Genomic DNA, 21,824 nt, shown 5'->3' with positions numbered 1-21,824 from the left:
GGTCCTGAGTTCAATTCCCAGCAACCACATGGTGGCTCACAACCATCTGTAATGCCCTCTTCTGGTGTGTCTGAAGAGAGCAACAGGGTACTCATAAACATTAAAAAATAAATAAATAAAATGAAAGACCAAGCAAACTTCACTCACTCAAAAGAAAAGGCCTTGGGTTTGGTCCTTGGCTTGGGGTGTGTGTGTGGGGGGGACGTTTAGGGCACAAAACAAACAAACAAAAACAAAACCAGATTTACAGTAAGCGAGGAGGGCACTCTTTACCAGGAAGCTATCATTAAACAACTGTTCCTTTTGAAGTCGGAGAAGGCAAGAGTATTCAGTGTTCTTGTTGCTTTGTACTAACCCTAACTTCATGTAATTTTATTGTTTTGGTCCTCACTAAACTAAGTGTGGTGAATAAATAATCTGAGTCAAGTTATCCAGTATTAAATGACTCTACTAGCTTGTTCACAGTTGTGGTGAAGGAAACCCTACAGTAACCTTTACATGCCCCAGACTTGCTCACAACGCCACCATGAGGACAGTTTACTTGAGAGAGAGATCGAGTAAAGCTCTCATGTAGCTCAGGCTGGCCTGGAACGCTCTACCTGGAGGCTGGCTGGTTTCGAACTCACATAGATCCGCCAGCCTTTGCCTTCTGCGTGATGGGATTAAAGGCAGGAGCCACTCTGAATTGGAGGGTGCCTATTTGGGCCACAAAAGCAGGTTTTAAATTCTGTCGAATGTGTGGTCGCTGTAACCGCTGCTGAACTCAGCCCACAGACCACAGAGACGGGGCGGACTCCCTCGTTACAGCGCTAGAGACTCGATTCTGGTGGCAATTCTGCTCCGTCCGGTTTGATTCAGCCAAAGAGACCCAAGGCGCGCAAGAGAACTAGTGCGCAAGCGCACCTCCGGCTGTCTTTGTTACTTAGGAAACAGCCAATCAGCGAGCCGGGCGGTGACCAATGAGAAGCGCGGATGAGCGGACCGGCTAGTTTGAACGCGCCGCGCCGGAAGAAGGTTGGTTCGGTGGAATCGGGTGTGGGGGAGCTCTCTCCTGAGTCCGAGGGCTCCTGTCCGAGGCGGAGGGACGCGTAAGCGACCCCCGACACCAGCGCCGGGAACCGAGAGGTAGGCTTTGGTCGACGGTGGGGCGGCCCCGCGGGCTCGGTGCAGAGCTGTCGTTTGCGCGGGCTCGCTGCAGTTGTCTGGAACCCGAATCAGCACTTGTTTGGGCAGGTCAGGGACGAGTAGGAGGGCACTTCTTTTACACCGAGCGTGCAGCCGATCGCGATCCCTGCGTCCCACGGTCCGGGGCCCGTGTTAGGTCCTCTCATGTATACCCGGTCCTTTGAAAGGTGCACCCGGCTCCGTAGCAGCTACCCCTCCTCGTGTGGGAGGTGGAATTGGGTCTTTCTACAGGTCAGAATTGGAGATCTGGGACGCCGGGCAGGAGAGAATGGGAGAGCCACTCCGCTCGTCTTGTCAGAGCTGATTATGCGGCTGTGTGTGTACCTAGGGAAGCAACTTGGTTACTGGGACACTCCTAAACACTGGGGTGCATGAAAGAAAACCAGGCCTCTGTTAGTACCAGGATGATCGAGTCTTTTAGCCTTGGACATTTGAGCTACTGTGACAAGTACAAGGTAGAGCCTGTTTTGTGCCAAAGAACTTAAAATACTGGTTTGTGTTGGTTTTGGTGGTTCTGTGCATCATAGGGAGATGATGTATCATATAACTTTACCAGCGGTGTCTAATATTTGTTGGGCACTTAAAAACCGAATGCCATTCAAGCTTAACACAAACCTGATGCGACAGATAATTAAAAATATTACAATTTGCATATTGAGAAACCGAGGCACAGAGTGTAGTTAAGCTTGACTTGGGAGGACATATATAATTTTACTTTTGTGGATGAGCTTTTTGTTGTTAACAGCACTTCCTTCAATGCCCCGATCCTATTTCTTCCGTGCCTATTTCATTATGGAACCATACCCTCCGCCTGTCAGGATTTTAAGGCATCTCATTCTCCATGACTTTGTTTTTATGTTATCTAACTTAGCTCCATTGTACCTTTTTTTCCTTTTCATGGTCTAGAGATCAAACCTAGCCCTAATACCTTTTTTAAAAAAGTATAGAAGCATCGTATTATTAGAGACATTTGCAAAGCTTTTCTCTTATCTAGTGACACATCAACTGAAATTATCATAATATTGTATAAACTATATTCTCTCTCCTCAAGCAGTTAAGTTATAAATACAAACTAGGCATAGTAAGATACTTCTATAAGCCCAGCCCCTGAGAGAGAGGCAGAGGAGAAGAGTCTCTGAGTTGAAGGCCAGTTGTATTGAGACTCTTTCAAAACACCACACACACACAAATACAAATGAAAAATTGAATTCACACTTGGGAATTTAAAACAAAATATACTGAAGTCAGTTAAATAGATCATAATTATAGTTAAAAGAGAGCTGGCGTGGGGTTGGGGGTGTGAGCTAGAGGCAAATGCTTCCCTGGCATGCACTGAGGCCTGAGTTTAGTTCTCAGCACCCCCACCACGGTCCTCCCAAAATAGAAGCTATAGGAATTTTTAGTTGATGTGAGGTCAATGAGGTGATTAAATTAGCTTAAAAATTACCTTCACACAAATGCAAACAAACGAACAACCACTCAATTCCCAGATATTTACAGTCAATTAGAAAAGCAAACCTTTTCTTTCCATCTTAAGAGTCTAGATTTTATTTTGAACACGATTAAAATTACAAGTCTACCCTTTTTATAGGTGTGCTTGTAAAAACCTCAACTAAAACCTCAGAAACCAGAAAGTAGCATGTTCAAGGTCCTAAGTTCAGTCCTCTGCACTGCCAGGGCTCAGTGTCTGCGCGTGTGGGTCAGGGTAACCTGGGGATGGAGACAAATGCCATTAAACTAACAAAGTATGAAATGACAAAGAACATCCCCTGTAAATGAGTAAAGAAGGGAGAACACTCACTATCGCTGCTTCCAGCCAATCCTGTTCTAGGACTCCTAGCCAGTAAGACAAGAAAAATAAATCACAACTTATAATAAGAGGGAATAAGCAAAGCAGACATAGTGGTGGCATGTGCGTATAGTCCCAGCACTTGGAGAGCAGAGGCACCAGATCTCAAGGCCAGGCTGAGCTGTATATCCAGATCAAAGAAAAGGAAAAACAAAAGAAAGGCATCAACCATTAGAGCTCAGCATTAGGACATGTACAGCACCCAGCACTGGATAGAAAAAGCAAGCTGTGTGCAGGAGGGTGCAGTTATTGTAACACACTGCTCTATGGATGCCAAGGTGAGAGATGTACAAAGCCCAGAAGCTGGGCAAAAAAAAAAAAAAACCCTACTAGATTGACCTGCAGGTTTAACTAGTGCAAGGATGGAGTAGTGTCTCGGTGGGAGCTTAGGTTCTAGCCTTGCCTACCATCTATTTGATGGGGTATCTTTGTTCCATGACTTGCGCACCAATTCTCACAGAATGGGATTGTTGGGAAAGCTAAAAGAAGCCATTTGTAAAGAAAAGAAAGCATTTGGCCTAGAGTGCTTACCATGCAGATACACTCAGTGAAGCACTCTGTAAATGTTAGCTATGATATTTACTTTTAGGCTTTAGGGTTAAGCCTCTGTTCTTCGCTGGCCCTTATTCATTCATTGGACAAGTACAGTCAGCATCTGCTGCATGCTGAGAAAGGCCCCCAAATATTTGGGGTGAGTGTGTGAGACAAGACACAAGTGTGTAAGGAATGCTAAAAATCAGTGAAGGGGCTTTCGCTGCCCCTGTAGCAATACCAGGGGAGAGTGCCTTCCTTCCCCTCTGTCTTAGCTCTCATTGTCTGCAGAGGGGGGAATCCCCACAAGTCCTCAGAAATTCTCCTCCAGGGTCTTCAGAGGTTGATCTCATCCCTACAAGGGTGGGCAAGAGAAACCACCCCTAAAACATCTGGATCCTGGCTTCCCGGCCCCAGCTCAGCGGCGTACTGGCCTCTGGGTTTTAATGAGCTGCCCAGGGTTAGAAATAGGACTTGAGCGTGGCTGCCTGCGAACCCTGAAGATCTTATTAAAGAATCATCTCCCTTGTACTTTGGGCTGAAATGCTCTTTCCAAGCGAGGATCAAAGCAAACTTGACAAACGTTCTCTCATTAATCTCCCCATCCCCCTGGGGTGGGAGCAGATTGGGAGCTGCTCTCGCTGGCTCTCAAAGCGAGAAGCTGACATGACACTGATGGGCTTGTGTGGCTCAGGGAGAGACCTCCCCACGAGTCAGACGCAGAACTCAGACCAGGACCCAGGTGTCCTTGGGGCACCCATGCCGAGCGCTGCCTTACATTCTGCACCTGGTGCCCCCAGCACTGTCTTGGGAAGAAAGAACATCTCATTAGGCAAACAGACTGGCCTCCCTGCCCTCGGGAGGCGGGAGAAGAGAGCTGTAAAGGTTATGCGTACTCCTTGCCAGTGCCCTTTTTAATTTCCTGCTTAGAATGTTAGGCTGCTCTGTGGCTCCTCCTCAGCTAGAGCTCTCCCCAGCCTCAGGGACTGCTGGGGAGGCAGCCAGTGTGGACCTGAGCTTGCTCCGTCTTTCCGTTCCCACAGAGAAGCAGGTCTCCTGGGAGTGTGAGTGTAAAACAAGAAAAGGGAACTCTTGAGTGTTGAAAATGAGGTAGAGTCCATATCTGCAAGTGCTTTCAAAACATATGATCTAGTTCCATAAAAGGGATCATAGTCAATATATAAACATAGGGACTATTAAAGTCATGTGGCCATCGCAGCATACTATATAATATCATTATCAGACAGGACAGCAGGCTCTGTGGTCAGACTGCCTGGGTTGGAACTGGCGCTCCATCACTCACTAGTATTGGAACCTTGGGCAAGTTGCTTAACCCTCTCTGTCTCGATTTTCTCACTGAAAAATGAGTGTAATAATACTATCCATCTTGTGGGGTTGCAGTGGAGATAAAGGAGATGATGCGTGTGAGCTGCTTTGAACAGACCTTGATGGGATGGGCACTTCACTAATATGTTTATTATGACAATCTGATTGCCAGGATGAAAACTGAATTATACACACATAAAAGGATTATTGTTGGTTGGTTTCTTTCCCTTGTTTGGTGCTGGGAAGATGTGAAGGAGTTCCTGAAGGAACAGGCGTTTCAAATGGCTCACTTCTGCCTCATTCCCCAAGGAAACCCCAAGCTGTTGGCCAGAATATTCAGCAGAAGGCCCACTTCCTTTGCTGAGTGACCTTCATTATGACTGATCAGCAGGTATAGCCTTTATCGGGAGAGCATTCATCTGTTTATATCCCTCAGGAGCAGCTCTTGTTCCTTCCCCCATGTTAATATGTCCCTAGAGCTGGCCCGACTGACTCCTGCACACATTCCAAAAAAATCCACCCCTAACTTTGGTAGCTTGCTCAAAGGAGAAACAGACAGGCACCGAGATAAGAAGGAGTACCAAATGACTACAGGCTGGAAGCCTCTGGAATTATTACCAGGTTAACTCTGGGGGATCTGTTGTGTTACCCTGTGCATCAACAGATTCAGGCAGAGACACAGTGCAATCATTTCACCAAGCACCCATTCCTACATCCCTCCCGGGCAGTGGAGGCTAGGCAACCAAATAACGAAGAGCTGAAAATAGAAAGCAACTGTCATTATTTGCAAACTATATTATCATGTAATTGAAAGGCCTAAGAGAATCAATGGCAGTCTATTAGAACTAATAAGAGCATTTGGCATTCTGGGCAGATGCAGGTTATGCATCCAGATATTCAAAGCTTTCCTGTCTATAATCTGGCAAACTATAAACTGGTTTTGAAAATGCAATTTTAAAAGGTTTCTATTCACAATATAACAAAGACTGTGCAATAACTAGTAATAATCCTAATCAAGAGTGTACGATACTCATGAGAAGAAAATTATGAAGTTTTCCTGAAGATTATAAAGTTTCCAAGTGACTGCATGGGAAGAGACAGCAGGTCCTGGGTAGGGAGCTTCTGTATCATAAGGTCAGGAAGTCTTCTCCTGTTAACCTATAAGCTAAAAATAATCCAGACTGGCCAGGCGTGGTGGCACACGCCTTTAATCCCAGCACTTGGGAGGCAGAGGCGATTTCTGAGTTCGAGGCCAGCCTGGTCTACAGAGTGAGTTCCAGGACAGCCAGGGCTATACAGAGAAACCCTGTCTCTAAATAAATAAATAAATCCAAATTAAAATCTTAGTAAGATTTTCTTCAAGGGGCTTTACCAGAGAATTCTAAACTTACATGCAAGGCCAGATTCCCGAGAATAACCAAGAGAAAGAGGACAGGGAGACACGTTACAGAGGAGTGGCGACAGTGGTGAGCCAGGGAAGCAGCAACGGCGGAGCAAGGCCCACAGATAAGATCATGCCTCTAAAAATTGTTTTGCGTTTGAAATAGGTGGGAAAGAAATTGTCCTCAATAAATGATCTTGAAATAATTGCTTGCCAGGTGGAAAGAAAGATTTTTAAAACTTCACTATTCATAACAATTTTATCTCCATAAAGAACAAAATGTAAGAAAGGAAGGTATTATGTATCAAAAGATGGCCTAGTCGGCCATCACTGGAAAGAGAGGCCCATTGGACTTGCAAACTTTATATGCCCCAGTACAGGGGAACGCCGGGGCCAAAAAGTGGGAGTGGGTGGGGCTGGGTAGGGGAGTGGGGGGGAGGGTATGGGGGACTTTTGGGATAGCATTGGAAATGTAAATGAGGAAAATACCTAATAAAAATATTTTTAAAAAATTAAAAATACCGGGGCCTGGCAAACACAGAAGTGGATGCTCACAGTCAGCTAGTGAATGGATCACAGGGCCCCCAATGGAGGAGCTGGAGAAAGTACCGAAGGAGCTGAAGGGATCTACAACCCTATGGGTGGAACAACATTATGAACTAACCAGTACCCCGGAGCTCTTGACTCTAGCTGCACATATATCAAAAGATGGCCTAGTTGGCCATCACTGGAAAGAGAGGCCCATTGGACATGCAAACTTTATATGCCCCAGTACAGGGGAATGCCAGGGCTAAAAAAATGGGAATGGGTGGGTAGGGAAGTAGGGGGGAGGGTATGGGGGACTTTTTGGATAGCATTGGAAATGTAATTGAGGAAAAGATGTAATAAAAAAAATTATAAAAAAAATTAAAAATAAACCTTTTAAAATGTATACTTGTTAAATAATAAAACTAATTATGGTTATTTAAAAAAAAAGAAAGAAAGGAAGGTATTGGACAGGAGTGTAAAAAAAAATGTGTTGCTTTGGAGAAGAAATGGTTTTTTTTGAAGCAGGATCTCTCACCACATATCCTTGGATGTCCTGGAACTTACTATGTAGACCAGGCTGTCTTCCAACTCACAGAGCTTGACTATCCTGCCTCTGCCTCCCCAGCCCAGAAAAAAAAAAAAAAAAAAGGCATCTTAAACATGACATAGAGGCAGGAAGATCAAGACTTCCAGGCTGCTCTCAGCTGCATAGTTTAAAAAAACCAGCTTGAGCAACTTGGGACCCTATCTCAAAAAATGTATCAAAATAAAATCACTACATGAAGAAATAAAAGCCGCCTGAAAATTGCTAACAACAGTCATCTATCCTTACTGGGTCCATGGCAAGCTCATCCTAGCACTTGGGAGGTGGAGGTGAGAGGAGCAGAAGCAGTTTAGGGTCATCCACTGCTGTGTAGCAAGTTTGTAGCTAGCCTGAGCTACATGAGACCCTGTCTCAAGCAAACAAACAAAAATGTTACAAGTTTTATTACAGTTAAGGCAGGTTTTCCCCAGGGTTACCTTAATACCAGTAATAGCCAATAATATACCCCAGGGAGAGAAGACACAAACATCAGCAGGTACAAAAAGCTCTGTATCTTTCTAATAACAACTGTATTTAAAATAATAGAATGGGCTGGAGAGATGACTTAGTAATAAATGGCTAAGTAACCTAGTCACAGTAATTACAGCTGGAGGGATGAATCAGCAATTGAAAACATTTACTGTCTTCTCAGGGTACCAGAATTTGATACCCGTAACACCAACCTAGGGGGACTTGCAGCTACCATCTGATGCCCTCTTCTGGTCCCACATATAGTATCCATACATGTACATACACAAAATAAATTATTTGAGATTACATATTGTAATTACATATCTGGAAAATTTTTATTTAAAAGATGAAAACATATTCAATATAAAATGTATCTAAATAATCAATAGCCACACTTTTGCCTAAAATGTCTTGTTTGTTTAGGAGGTTTTGATTTTTGAGACTAGGTCTAGCTAGGTAGCCTCAGCTGTACTGGAACTCAGACATCTTCCTTCCTCTGCCTTCTGAGTGCTAGGACTAAAGCTGTCACCACCACATGCAGCCTCAAATAGTTAATAAGTATGTAAATTTGGTGTCATTTCAGCTGTACTAATATCAGGGTTATTTTTGAGGGAAAAGGACATTTTTTTTAAAAGAGATTTATTTATTTTATATATGTGAGTACATTGTTGCTGTCTTCAGACACACCAGAAGAGAGTGTCAGATCCCATTACAGATGGTTATAAGCCACCATGTGGTTGCTGAGAATTGAACTCAGACCTCTGAAAGAGCAGTCAATGCTCTTAAACGCTGAGCCATCTCTCCAGCCAGGACAATTTTTTCTTACGTATTTAAATATGTATTTAGTGGTGCTGGGGATCAAACCCAAGGCCTCAATTATGCTAGTATAAGTGTTCCATTAAACCACACTCCAACTTCCAATTTGTTTCTCTTTTCTTTCCCTCTTGGTGTTGCCATGGCAGCCAGAGCTTCACATAAACTTGGCTCCAACATTCCTTTTTTTTTTTTTTTGAGACAAGGTTTCTCTGTGTAGCCTTGGCTGTTCTGGAACTCACTCTGTATGTAGACCAGGCTGGCCTCAAACTCAGAAATCCGCCTACCTCTGCCTCCGGAGCGCTGGGATTAAAGGCGTGCGCCACCACACCCAGTGGCTCCAACATTCTTATTTACCTGGGACAGAACCCAACTCTGTAGCCTAGGCAGGCCCTGAACCCATGGTCTTCCTGCTTCATCCTTTTCTGTAACTGGGATTATAGTTTTTCAAAATCAGGCTATTGCCAATAAAATTTCTTAAAAAGTCAAATAGCACAACAAATGCCTGAGAATAACTAACAAAGTTAAGAAAAAGTCCAGTGAGGGAGTCTTGCTAATAGATTTAAAGTGCATTGTTTTTTTGGGTTTTTTTTGGGGGGGGTTTTTTTTTTTTTGGTTTTTGGTTTTGTTTTGTTTTTATTTTTTCGAGACAAGGTTTCTCTGTGTAGCCCTGGCTGTCCTAGAACTCACTCTGTAGACCAGGCTGCCTCCCAAGTGCTGGGATTAAAGGCGTGTGCCACCATTGCCCGGCTAAAGTGCGTTTTAATGATAGGAAAAGTATGGAAGGAGTGTGAATATATACATTGTTTATTACATTTTATTTCTCATAAAGTGGCCATGCCACACAGCATGTGTTGGGTCAGACAAAAACTTTCAGGAATCCTGGGGATTAGGCTTGGCTATAAGCAACTTTACCTGCTGAGCCATTTCACTGGCCCTGTAGCCAAATGGCTTAGTGGAAAATATAGGAAGTACAGTAAAAGATCTTTGGAAGCAAAGCCATTTGAATATGACAGAAGTGCTATTTCAAGTGAGAAAGATGTATTAATAGTTGATTCTGCTACCGATGTCTTGCTCTATGGAGGACATACTAGAGCGGAGGTTGGCCACTAGGAAGGTGGAAGGAAGGCCGTTTGATACTGAAGCATACACTAGAGCTGGTGTGGTCCTCATCTCTCTGCACAGGTGTTGCCATGGTGATGGCTGTGGAAGACAGCGTGGTTCGGGTGGTCGTGCGGGTGAGGCCTCCCACCCCTAAGGAGCTAGAGAGTCAGCGGCGGCCTGTGATTCAGGTGGTAGACGAGCGGATGCTGGTGTTTGACCCCGAGGAGTGTGATGGGGGATTTCCTGGCCTAAAATGGAGTGGTTCCCACAATGGCCCCAAGAAGAAGGGCAAAGACTTGACATTTGTCTTTGACCGTGTCTTTGGTGAGATGGCCACTCAGGAGGATGTGTTCCAGCACACCACACACAACATCCTCGACAGCTTCCTCCAGGGCTACAACTGCTCAGGTGAGAACTGCCTGCTGGGTAGTTTCTGGCTTGCCTTCTGATATCTCTGCTTTGGGGGTGGGGTCCACTCATTCACTTGAATTGCACTGGGTCCTAGTCTACAGTAGCCAATTAGTTAGACACCGAGTTTGAACTCGTGGTGCTTACAACACTCTAGAGGAAAGAAACACGGGCCGTGAAACCACATGTGTGTGTATGGGAGTGGGAGTGTGTGTATTCACAAACTGTGGATCTGTATCAGAAGATAGCCATAGCATAGAGAAGGAAAGAATAGTTCTCAACTCCAGTGCAGATCCTACTGACCAGAAGCCCACAGGCTAAACTTGAGCACTGAGGGGTACCAATGGGACTCTCAAAGCCTTGGGACTCTGGTCACAGGCAGCAGGGGAAAGGGACTTGGGAAGGCCGAGCTTGGTGGAAATGTTCTGGGACAGCTTTGGGGAGAAAGATTTGGCCCTGCTGCCACCCATTCCGCATTGTGTCCTTTATAGTGTTTGCCTATGGTGCCACCGGGGCTGGGAAGACACACACAATGCTGGGGAGGGAGGGAGAGCCCGGCATCATGTACCTGACCACCATGGAACTGTACAGGCGTCTGGAAGCCCGCCAGGAAGAAAAGCAATTCGAGGTGCTCATCAGTTACCTGGAGGTAGGGCTGCTCCTGCTCTGGCCCACATCACACTTCATTCTCAGAACACCTGGAGCGGGTGGGGTGGGGGAAAGGCTCCAGGGAACAGATAGAGCCCAATGAGAGATCAGGTGAAAAGGAAACCCGTCCTTCTGCTCTTGTCATCATCGCAAAGCACCACTGCGGGCTTGGTGGCTCAACGTCGGTTGTACTGAGTCTGGCCCTCCCCACCCTGTGGATGCTCTCTGTGTTGCTGTCCCGGGAAAGATGATCTTCCTCAGGTCTCTTCCTCTTGTCCTTCTTCCTAAGGTGTACAACGAGCAGATCCATGACCTCCTGGAGCCCAAAGGGCCCCTCACCATCCGTGAGGACCCAGATAAGGGTGTTGTGGTGCCGGGACTTTCTTTCCACCAGGTATTTGCTGGGCCTCAGGTGTGGCCACCACTCCATTGGTCCTCTGGGGGTCCCTCAAATGTAGCTTGGGAATCTCCTGGATACCATGGAGGTGATGGGAGCCAGGGGGGCAGTGGTGGTGGCAGTAATGGTGGTAGAGTGTGACAGGCTCTGAAGAGCAACCTTCCTACCGGGAGAAAAGCCCTGGTGGTAAGACACAACCCCTCCCTGGGTATCTTTTCTGTAGCCAGCCTCAGCTGAGCAATTACTTGAGATGCTGACGAGAGGCAACTGCAGCCGCACACAGCACCCCACGGACGCCAACGCCACATCCTCCCGCTCTCATGCCATTTTCCAGGTGAGCAGCAGCATGTGTTCAGCCTAAAGTTGAGGGCTCTGATGTGTCCACCCCTCACTCCTCCCCTCTGCTCCCCAGATCTTTGTGAAGCAGCAGGACCGGGTTCCAGGACTGACCCAGGCCCTTCGAGTAGCCAAGATGAGCTTGATTGACCTGGCTGGCTCCGAGCGGGCATCCAGCACCCATGCCAAAGGAGAGCGGCTGCGGGAGGGTGCCAACATCAACCGCTCTCTGTTAGCACTCATTAATGTCCTCAATGCCCTGGCTGATGCAAAGGTACCACAGAGCTTGCCCAGCACCCCAAGAAGAGAAAATGAGCACCTGGACCCGGTGTTCCTTCCCTCTAGGACAGGGCAATTTAACCCAGCTACGCACTTACTGCTGCCAGGGCCGCAAGTCTCACGTACCCTACCGAGACAGCAAGCTGACCCGCCTGCTCAAGGACTCCATTGGGGGCAACTGCCGCACTGTGATGATTGCTGCCATCAGCCCTTCCAGCCTGACCTACGAGGATACTTACAACACCCTCAAGTATGCTGACCGTGCCAAGGAGATCAGACTCACGGTGCGTGCCAGTAGGGAGGGAGCCCCCAACCTGAGTGGAGAGGGGGACAAGCCCTAGACAGCCTCTTTAGATTCCTGTTCAGTGCCCCAGGCACAAGAACTGCCCTGTACTCACCAATGTCTTTGTGAGTGTTACTTTGTCCTGAGGAAGACTTCAGCTAGACTGAGGGACGATGGGCTAGTCTTGCTATAGGCAGCAAAGCCCTATCTAGGTTCAAAAAGTGGCATAGGTACCCACGTACACTGACCCCTCCAAAGGCAGAGGAGTTCTAGTCTACCCTGCCTGTCTCTGCAGTGGACTCCACTTCCCTGGAGCTGCTACAGAGCAGCCCTCTGCCTATCTAGAGTGTTCCAGTCATAGGCAGGACTCAGGGCTCACAATCCTCTGCCCCTTGGTGTGCTCCCAGGCATATTACTGACTTGGGAGAGGGAGTCTCAGTAACATGAGTGGGCTTCCCTATCCCTGTCATGGGGGTAGCTGTTTGAGTAAACAAATCTCTTCTGTGTCTCCATCTCAGCTGAAGAGCAACGTGATCAGTGTGGACCACCACATTAGCCAATATGCCACCGTCTGCCAGCAGCTCCAGGCTGAGGTGAGGCATCCTCTGCGAACCAGACTTAGGGCTGGGAGCAAGACACACAAGTTTGTAGTCCTGCTGGGGTTCTGTGCCCTGTGTTTGTGGTCACCTGGGACTCTGCAGACTGAGCTAGCTACTGTTGTTTCAGGTAGCCTTCCTGAGGGAGAAACTCCAGATGTATGAGGCTGGAGCCCAGGCCCTGCAGCAGCCTCCACCGCCCCCCACGTTGAGCATACCACAAAGGTAAGTTTGGCTGCCCTTTCCTGACCCACCCTTCCAGTCAGCCGCAGAAGGAAAGAGCCCCATTCTTTTTTTGCCACTTGGTGAGCTAGGAATATTTGCCTATGTTCCAACTCCTTAAACAAGGGGTTCCTCACCAGACCCAACAACTAAAAGTTACCTAGATGGGCAACTAACATCCTAGCCCAAAAACACAAACGAGCGTCTCTTCATTAGGAGGAGGTCAGCATCGGGCTCCCACTCCCAGTGCCCGTTTGTCACTCCCGTGTGGCAGATGGGGCTCTGCCACCCAGATACCAAAACATTCTGCTTCCCCTTGTTTACTCCCCCTCTTAGACCTCAAAATTCATCTCTTCCTTAGCCTTTCTAGCTCCTCGTTACAGCCTGGGCCCTCCAGCCAGTCCTCTACCCCAGAGTGCCATGCACAGAATGAAACTCTTCAAGAGGAGAGCCTGGGATCAGACGCCCAGGGACAGGAGATTGTGGAAGAAAGCGCTTCAGAGCAGGAGCAGTGCCCCCAGGACAAACAGGCAGGACTCTGGGGAGGGTGTGTGTGTGTGTGTAGGGGGGAGGCGTTATGTGTGAAACCTGAGCCTTAAAAAGACTTGGGCTCGTGGGATATAGGGAAGGCAGCTCCCCATCTCTGCTTACATGTGTGTCTTGAATCTGTCAGGTTCTTACTTGCCTGAAAGTGACTGGGAGAAAGGAGGGAAGGATTTTATTTGTTTATTTTTGAACATTTGTTTGTTTGTTTATTGTATGTGTGTGTGTCCATGCCGTAGTGCATATGGATAACTCAGAGGATAATTTGTGAGAGTTGGTTCTCTCCTCCTACCACGTGGGTCCCAGGGATTGAACCCAGGTTTTTGGACTTAGTGGCAAGGCCCTTGGTCTGCTGAGACATGTCAGCATCCCAGGGGAAGGGTTTTAAGAGCTCATCCTGGCTGCTCCGTTAATGCCTCCTCCTCCTGTAGTATCCAACCCAGAAGCCAGAGCCGAACCTGCCCGGGTCCCCTAGTCCAAGTGTACAGGCGAAGCCAGGCATGGGCCAACACTCACCACAGAAACAGGATGCGGACCACTCCAAACAGTAGGTGTCTTGTCTCCTATGAGTCCAGGGTGGGAAGTAACAGGACAGCCTCCTGGGGTGACAGCTGATGTTTAGAATGTCATTAAAGTTCTGGTGCTTAGCTGATAGTTAAGTCTCTTTTCTTTTGGCTTTTAGAGACAGGGTTCCTCTGTGTAGCCCTGGCTGTCCTGGAACTTGCTCTGTAGACCAGGCTGGCCTCAAACTCAGACATCCTCCTGCCTCTGCCTCTGGAGTGCTGGGATTAAAAGAGTGTACCTGTTTTAACTCCCCTTTCATTAACTTTACCCCATGCTGTTTTCTAGCAATCAGACCCGCAAGGAAAGTAAACAATACCACCCCACCCCCACCCCACCCCCAAACCTTACCAACCCCCATAGGCAGAACTGCTGTCCACAGCCAGGAGGAGACAGGCTCCACATGGAAGAGAGGTAACCCAGAGTCAGGTTTGACTATGCATTGTGGCTAATTTTCCCCAGGAGTAAATAAGAGCCTCCACCCCAAGCCAAAGGAGGAAAGATTTGGACCATTTCTTCTGGGTCACATAGAGGGGATTTTCCCTAGTTTTCCCATGGCCCCAGTACGCAAATCTCCGGCCATTTAGCATTGCTGCTGCCAGCCCCCTCCCCCTCCCCAGCATGGTTCACACCAGGCAGTGTATTTAAAGCTTCTGGACAGAAGGGCCTGCTTAATTTTATTTCTTGTCGGGGAGTGTCTGTTCCCGACTCAGCAGAAATGCTGCGGCCTGAATAATCAAAGGCTCATTATCTGTCTCCTGCTGCCAGCTCCCTGGACCCTGAGGAGCCCGGGATACAAGGGTGGCATGTCCCACTGGCCTCCCAACCGCTGGCTCCCATGTGTGATTCAGTGTCTTGCTTCCTGGTGTCCCCATTATAAAGAGAGAGGACACTTGGTCACCATTTTGGCTCTGCCTGTGGCTTTGTGGCCTTTGACAAGTTACTTCCATCCAGGCTATGATTTGAAAATCACAATTCTTATGCCCGCTAAGTTCTTTGAAATGGAATACTAATAAAATATGACACAGGGTCCCAAAGATCAGCTGTTACAGGCTGCCTTAGTGTCCTTTGCATTTGAAAAAGCTCTGACAACCAGATAAAGTAATTTCTCTTTGACTTGATTAGAACTTGGACCACCAGGGCATTGAATAGATTTGAGATTTTTTTTTTTTCCAGTTCAGTGGTTTTTTTAAGACTTTTTAAATTTTCAGTTGTAAAATCTTTCTTCTCCCTTGTTTTTTTTCTCTTTAAATCTTGTTTGGTTGGTCAGTTTTTGTTGTTTGGAGACTAGAGTATCTCTACATAGTCCTGGCTGTCCTGGAACTCACTATGTAGACTCCATTGGCCTCAACTCACAGAAGTCATCTGCCTCTGTCTCCCATGCTGGGATTAAAGGTGTCACATGAAATCTTATGCTGAGGTCTAATACATAGGACAGACAAAACAGAGTTGTTCTATCGTATGTGTGTTGGGAACCTAATTTGAAAGCCCATGTCCACAAAGGGAGCTGTGCCCTTTATCCAGGGCACAGCAAACAGTCAGACCCGAGTTGTCTGAGAGCCAGGTTGCTTATCTCTCCCAATGCCCACTTTTTCAAAAGAGTTCAAATCTTCCTCATAAACAGTGGCTCAAAAGATACAGAGTTTGTGCTGTGTCCTCTTTAATTAATGTCCTGTCTGCTTTCACAAAGGCCTTGAGGCTGCTTTTCCAAATGAGTTTGTGTTTCTTGAGCACACACTGACCGAGAGCAGTGATAGGGTCCAGAGAGTCCAGACAGGTGGTTGGTTACCTGAGGATAAATCATTTGCCGTGAATAATCTGTACCGAGGTAATTGTGTTTATTCTTTTATCACAGGCGTGCCTTAGAGGAAGGGAATTTTCTTTATGAGAATCTAAATTTACAATATCAATAATCACATTACCCTCAGAGTTTCCTTTAAATAGTCCCCTGGTGCCTGTGAGATGTGTGTTGGTTTCCACACACGTTTTCAGGATCCCTGCTATTTGCTAGGAAACACATCTCCAAAGGCATTTTTAATCTCAAAGCCACAGTCAACATAGTCTGTCTTACTTAATCTCCCCATATTCCAACAAAGTAGATACCATTTTACAGAAATAATAGTTTAGCGTGATGGGCATTCTGTAAGTTTTCTGCAGGTAAAGTAAGTCACTTAGGCAGGCTATGATGGCACATGCCTTTGGTCCTAGAACTCAGAAGGCTAGATAGGATCTCTGAGCTCCAGACCAGCCAGAGTTATGTGGTGAACCCGTCTCAACCAACAATTAAGCCAATGTGGTGGCGCACACCTTTAATCCCAGCACTCAGGAAGCAGAGGCAGACAGATCTCTGGGTTTGAGGCTGGCCTCAAACCTGGTCTATAGAACTAGTCCCAGGACAGCCAGAGCTACACAGAGAAACCCTGTCTTAAAGAACCAATAAATAAATAATATTAGTTAATATTTCCGGCAGCCCTATGAAGTGATTGTACTTGTTCTAAGCCATTTTTAAACTGTAGAGACAGAGCTAACCAGTGAGTCAGGATCTTGCCACTGGGGACGTGTTGAGCTGGGATCTGAGCAGCACTGACTGGATCCGGGTTCTTAATTCTTATCTTCCCCTCAGGGTAAATGAACATCAGCCACAGCACTAAGCTAGGAGTGCACACATCTGTATTGCTAGCATTTGGGAGGGGGAGACCAGAGGGTAGATCTGGAGTGTCATCCTGAGCTATATAGCACGTTCAAGGCCAGTCTGAGCCACATGAGACCAAAAGACCACAGCAATATCAAGGGGCAGAGCTGAGGAGGAATTCAGACCTCCCAAGTCTAAGGTCGCTTTCCCAAGTCACTGGCTTGGTTGTGGGGCATGTATAATGGGTGACACCTCCCACCATTGCCTGTTGGGGGCGTTGGCTTTCATTAAGGGTATGCCAGAGAGGACCCATGGCCAGCAGGAGGGTGAAGCAAGTAAGCTAGTCTGGGGCAAGACAGAGGGAGCTAGCAGGAGAGCCCAATTGCCCTCTGTCACATCTAGATGCCTGCCTGCCTGGTCAACCTCGATCTCAGTAAGTTATATGCAAACTCTCTATCCTCTGTTCCAGGTTGGCCCTCCGGGTGCTCCGCCTGGCCCAGCGACAGTACTCCCTGCTGCAGGCAGCCAACCTCCTGACTCCTGACATGATCTCAGAGTTTGAGACCCTGCAGCAACTAGTGCTCAAGGAAAGCGTTGACCACAGGGCTGAGAGCCCCAGGTCTCCTGGTCTGGCCAGAGGGGACCCGCTAGCTCAGGCGCTGTGCTCCGAGTCTAGTGAGTGTCACCTCGTAGTACAACCTCTAAGGCCCGCCTACAGCCAAGGTGTGGACTGGACCCACATGCTGGCTTAGGCTGTGGTGGGAGGCTGGAGCTTACTAAAGCAGGCCAAAGAGAACCGAGGGGTTGAGGCTCTTTGTGCCTCTGCCGTCTGCCCCCTGTTCTATACACCCTCTTTCTCTCTAGCCAGCCCCAGTCTCATCTCAGCATTTCCCTTCTCTCTGGCCAGAGTCTTCAGGGTACTGTGGTCCAGTGACCAGGACCATGGCAAAGCAACTGAATGGTCTCACACACACTCTGGGGACCCCACTCGAACCTGACTGCACCTCAGATAAGACGTTCCAAAAGCCTACCAAGGAGAAGAAAAGGAAGCTGACCCCCGAAGAGCCAGGCAGCCTACCAGCCCCAAATCTGGAGATGAAGCGCCAGCGCCAGTCCTTCCTCCCCTGCCTAAGAAGGGGCTCTCTACCTAAGGCCCAGCCGTCCTCTGAGCCGAGAACTCCCAAAAGAGAGAGGGCCTCTTCTCCCTCCCCCTCCTCCCGAGTCTGCCCAGCCACAGTCATTAAAAGCCGGGTACCCCTGGGCCCTTCTGCCTTACAGAACTGTTCCACTCCTCTGGCCCTACCCACTCGGGACCTCAACACCACCTTCAATGTCTCTGAGGAGTCCCCCTCCAAACCCAGCTTCCAGGAATTTGTTGACTGGGAAAAAGTTTCCCCGGAGCTGAACAGCACAGACCAACCCTCTCTCCCCAGGTGAGTCTCCCACATCTGCCAGAAGATGGAAGGTAGCCTGACTCTTGGAGCGGAGACATTTGCCATCTGCCTCCTCTTGGTCACTTGACAGCCTTGTGCCCAGGCCCAGGAAAGCAGAGTATGCAGTTGTAAGGCAATGTGTACCTATGCCTCATCCTCCAACTCTGTGCTGGTTTGTGGCATGCTCAGGAGGAGCTAATAGGACCTTAACTCAGGCAGGGTCATCAGGAAACCAGGGCTTAGCAGGCCCAGCCTATCTACCCTGATGCTCTGCTTTGGTTCCATGTCCTGCTCTGAGTTTGTGTCCCGCAGACAAATACCGATTTCATCTACTTGTACTCCAGATTTTTCTCTCTATCCCAGTGTTGGAGAATAGGAAAGGAAGACAACATGGTGGCACATACCATTAATTCCAGCACTCAGGAGGCAGAAGCAGGCAGATCTCTGTGAGGTCAAGGCCAGCCTAGGCTATATAATGAGTTCCAGGACAGCCAGGGCTACACAGTGAAACCCTGTCTGAAAAAAACCAAAGGGGTCAGGCAGGGCACTATGAAAGGAAAACTTAATTTATTATTTTCTAGTGCAAAGACAGAGCCTTTGCCCTCTGACTACACGATGGGGGAAGGGAACAGCTATCTGCTCAGGACTGAACAAGTGGCAGAGTGACCTGGACATGTAAGGCAGAGGCCAGCAGGCTGTCCACCCACAGCCCACACCTTCCATGCCCCCTGAGCCGACTCTCAGTAACAAGCTCAGAGCTGGGCAGGTGGAAGGGTGAAATTGCTTGAACTCCAGCTCCCAGGACACACAAGAAACTGACATCTGGATGTTCTCCCAGAACAGGGCTGTCACTCAGCTGTCAGCCCGGGCTGAGAGAGGCAGGGAGAGAGACCACCTCTTAGCAGAAAGAAGCCTCCGGTCATTTGGTCCAACCTTCCTTCCTGCAAGCTGGAGGTGGCTGGAGAGAGGAGACTGTCTGCAGCGTTTCTGGTTCCCTCCTGACCTGTCTCTCCCACCCCCACAGCGCACCTGTCTTCATATTCACGAAGGGCCCCAAGCCTTCTCTTCCTGCAGTCACTGCCAGCAAGAAGAGGCATGCTATGAGGTGAGGCTGGTGGTGGGGAGAAAGCTCTAACTAGAGCAATGGGCACCAACTGAGAACAGGTCCCCACTGGTTTTCTTTCACCTTGGAGAAAGCAGCCAAGAAACTGTGAGAAGGGCCAGTATTTGGTTCTCGTGCTGGGATTTCTCTGGTGTTTATTTATCACAGGATTTTCCCAGAGATGATGTGGGGCCTTGTTCATTGGTTAACCTTCCTTCCTTTACCTCTGCTCCCTTGAATGTCCCTCATTCCACAAGCCTTGCCCTCTTTGTGCCTCCCATTCTCACGTGGTTTTGAAAACTGCCATTTAGCTTCTGCCCTCGAGGTTTAGTGCCTAGCTTACCCTTTCAGCACACGCCTGGGTCCAGAACATACCTGGAACCTTCTCTACTTCTTGTCTCCTTGCTTTCCTTCCTTCAGGCCCTCAGTCTCCCGAGGCCGCAGCTGTATTGCCCGTCTCCACAGTAGCACCTTAAAGAAGCCAGACAGGCCCTTCACAGTCCCAGGTGACTGGAACTGGGGACAAGCATAACTGGGCAGAGGTGGTAGACGAAAATGGGGTGTGGGGCAGGGTGCGTGGGGACCCAGGTGGAAGGAGGGCCTGGAATACTTTGAAACATTTCAGGGACCCTCAAGAGGGAGGAGGGGACGGGACGAGAGGCAAGAGTTGTGGGCAGAGCCTCACTTTGTCTTTCTGTACCCCTCTCTGTCTAACTGACCTGCAGAGCCACCCTTGAGCCCCCACTGCCTTGATGACCAGAGGACTCCTAAAGAACTGACTGGGGTGACAGAGTCCTATTAACTGAGTGTTCTGACCACGAGGGACTCCTGGCATCCACGATTGTTCTGATTCGCCAATAGCCTTCTCTTGTCTACAGCTGCCAATGCCAAGAGTCCCTAGCCTGCCTTCCTCACCTTGGAGCAATTAACACCACCATGCCTTAGCTCTGTTAACACCCCTCCCCAACCACTTGTCTATTTGCCTTCTTTATTAATCTCTTTCACACTCAGCTTCTTGGTATATACATATTCCTTTGTGAGTGTTAAACGTGTGGCTGTATTAAAGGATCCTGTCAGGGTTTCTCATTCCCAAAGCCTTCCACAGAAGCAGGGAACTCTTGGGCTCTGTTCTTTACCCCTCAGCTTCATGTCTGACAACAGGGCTCAGCACAGTGAAGGTGGACAAGAGAGGTTGCTGACAAATGCCGGCTTAGCTCTCCTGGTGCTAAACACAGCATACATTCAAAATGTAAGGAGAGAGGGGACTGTAAGGATAGAGCCTTAGGTCTAAATGCTAGCTGGTTGTGTCAGTATTTAGGCATCCTTCTCATCTTTGGCTTCTCCACATTCACATGTATTGTATTTATATGTATACACATAGGTGTATGCCTATAGATATATAGATTATTTTTTTGCTGTAATAATAAACGTCTCCGTCTTTGGTGTCTTCTTCCTTCTACACTCTGGAAAGTTAGTGCTGACTTTTCTTTCTTACCCTGAAGACTTCAAGCTGGGTGTGGTGACACATGCCTGTGATCCCAGCACATGTTAAAGCTGAAGCAAAAGGATCAGGATCAGGAGTTAGAAGCCAACTTTTGCTATATAAGGTGAAAGAAATCCACAGGGAACGTCTAGGCCTGTAGCCCAGTGGTAGGGTGCTTGTTTAGCATGCTTGCAGCCTAAGAATCCAGAAAACAATACCTGCCTGGCCTCCTACAGCCTTTTGGTCTGGGCTTGTGCTGGGCTCCTCACTCCAGTAACTGTCCTCTTCCTGGGCCTGGGAGATGGCTCGGCATGTAAGGGCTCTGGTTTTGCAGGCCTGACAACCTGAGTTTAATCCCAGAGCCGACTCCACAGTTGTCCTCTGACCACACACACACACACACACACAATGGCATACATGTTGCCTGCACACAAAATATTTTCCTCATTTCAGGATCCTCCCCACCCCCACCCCACCCCCGGGTGGATTTAAGAGAAATCTTACTTGGATGTCCAATACATGCTATAACCTTAGGTTGCTTATCGTGCTGTCAGGAATGGCCTTTGGATAGTACCAAAATCTGAAGTAAGGCTCCAAGTGGATCCTAGCCAGAGTCCATTGCAGCCTGTGCCTCCCCTCCCTCCACATTCCTTCCCATTCACTGGGTCGCACAGCAATTCAACATGGTTATCTCTGTTCTTCCTGTGAAGACATGGTTGGCTGAGTGAATTAATAGTGTAAACAAAATTACAGGAGCTTGTGTTGAACTTGCTCCTGAAAACCAACATTTTAAGGGTATTTAGCACATGTGTGAGTAGTGTGTAAATAATGCTGCCAGCCTCAGGAGTTCTTGCTGTTCTGGGGAGCAGTCACCCTCTGCCTGCCTGGGCCCCCTCCTGCTCAGTTCTGTCCTTTGTTGGGACAGGGAGGAAAAGCAGGTGGATAAGCATCTCTGCTGTCACTCCCAGCCTGCATCCCAGAGCTTATGCTGCCCCAGCGAGATGGATAAGAGACAAAATGGACCACCTCCAGCACACATTTCTGATTTTTTACATAACACGGGACTGCTTCCTTTTTTTGAAGTGAACAGACATCATTTCTCTCTCTCAGGCACAAGGTTCCCGCCTCTC

General features: G+C 48.0%; 1 protein-coding gene across 1 annotated transcript; it reads left to right on the top strand.

Moving 5' to 3' along the window:
• The first annotated feature begins 986 nt into the window (after nt 1-986).
• On the top strand, nt 987-20,670 carry Kif18b (kinesin family member 18B). The gene is made up of 16 exons (XM_021176093.1): nt 987-1,125; nt 9,853-10,179; nt 10,671-10,828; nt 11,117-11,221; nt 11,448-11,558; nt 11,637-11,834; nt 11,947-12,123; nt 12,641-12,715; nt 12,849-12,943; nt 13,302-13,470; nt 13,915-14,030; nt 17,146-17,351; nt 17,584-18,109; nt 19,134-19,214; nt 19,632-19,717; nt 19,937-20,670. Exons 2-16 carry the CDS (start codon nt 9,861-9,863, stop codon nt 20,011-20,013), a joined length of 2,499 nt encoding a protein of 832 aa, XP_021031752.1. The 5' UTR covers nt 987-1,125; nt 9,853-9,860; the 3' UTR covers nt 20,014-20,670.
• The last annotated feature ends 1,154 nt before the right edge of the window (nt 20,671-21,824 follow it).

The sequence above is a fragment of the Mus caroli genome, chromosome 11 (genome assembly GCF_900094665.2).
Source record: "Mus caroli chromosome 11, CAROLI_EIJ_v1.1, whole genome shotgun sequence".
In the NCBI taxonomy this organism is placed as follows: Eukaryota; Metazoa; Chordata; class Mammalia; order Rodentia; family Muridae; genus Mus; species Mus caroli.
Note: the sequence above shows the minus strand (reverse complement) of the source record. Positions and strands in the feature narration are given on the sequence as shown.

What these genes read in the sequence shown, in the direction of transcription:
- Kif18b (XM_021176093.1), top strand. Translation starts at nt 9,861, where the DNA reads ATGGTGATGGCTGTGGAAGACAGCGTGGTTCGGGTGGTCGTGCGGGTG. An exon ending in TGCTCATCAGTTACCTGGAG is followed by an intron (nt 10,829 to 11,116) that starts GTAGGGCTGCTC and finishes CTTCTTCCTAAG; the next exon opens with GTGTACAACGAGCAGATCCA. An exon ending in CAGGCCCTTCACAGTCCCAG is followed by an intron (nt 19,718 to 19,936) that starts GTGACTGGAACT and finishes ACTGACCTGCAG; the next exon opens with AGCCACCCTTGAGCCCCCAC.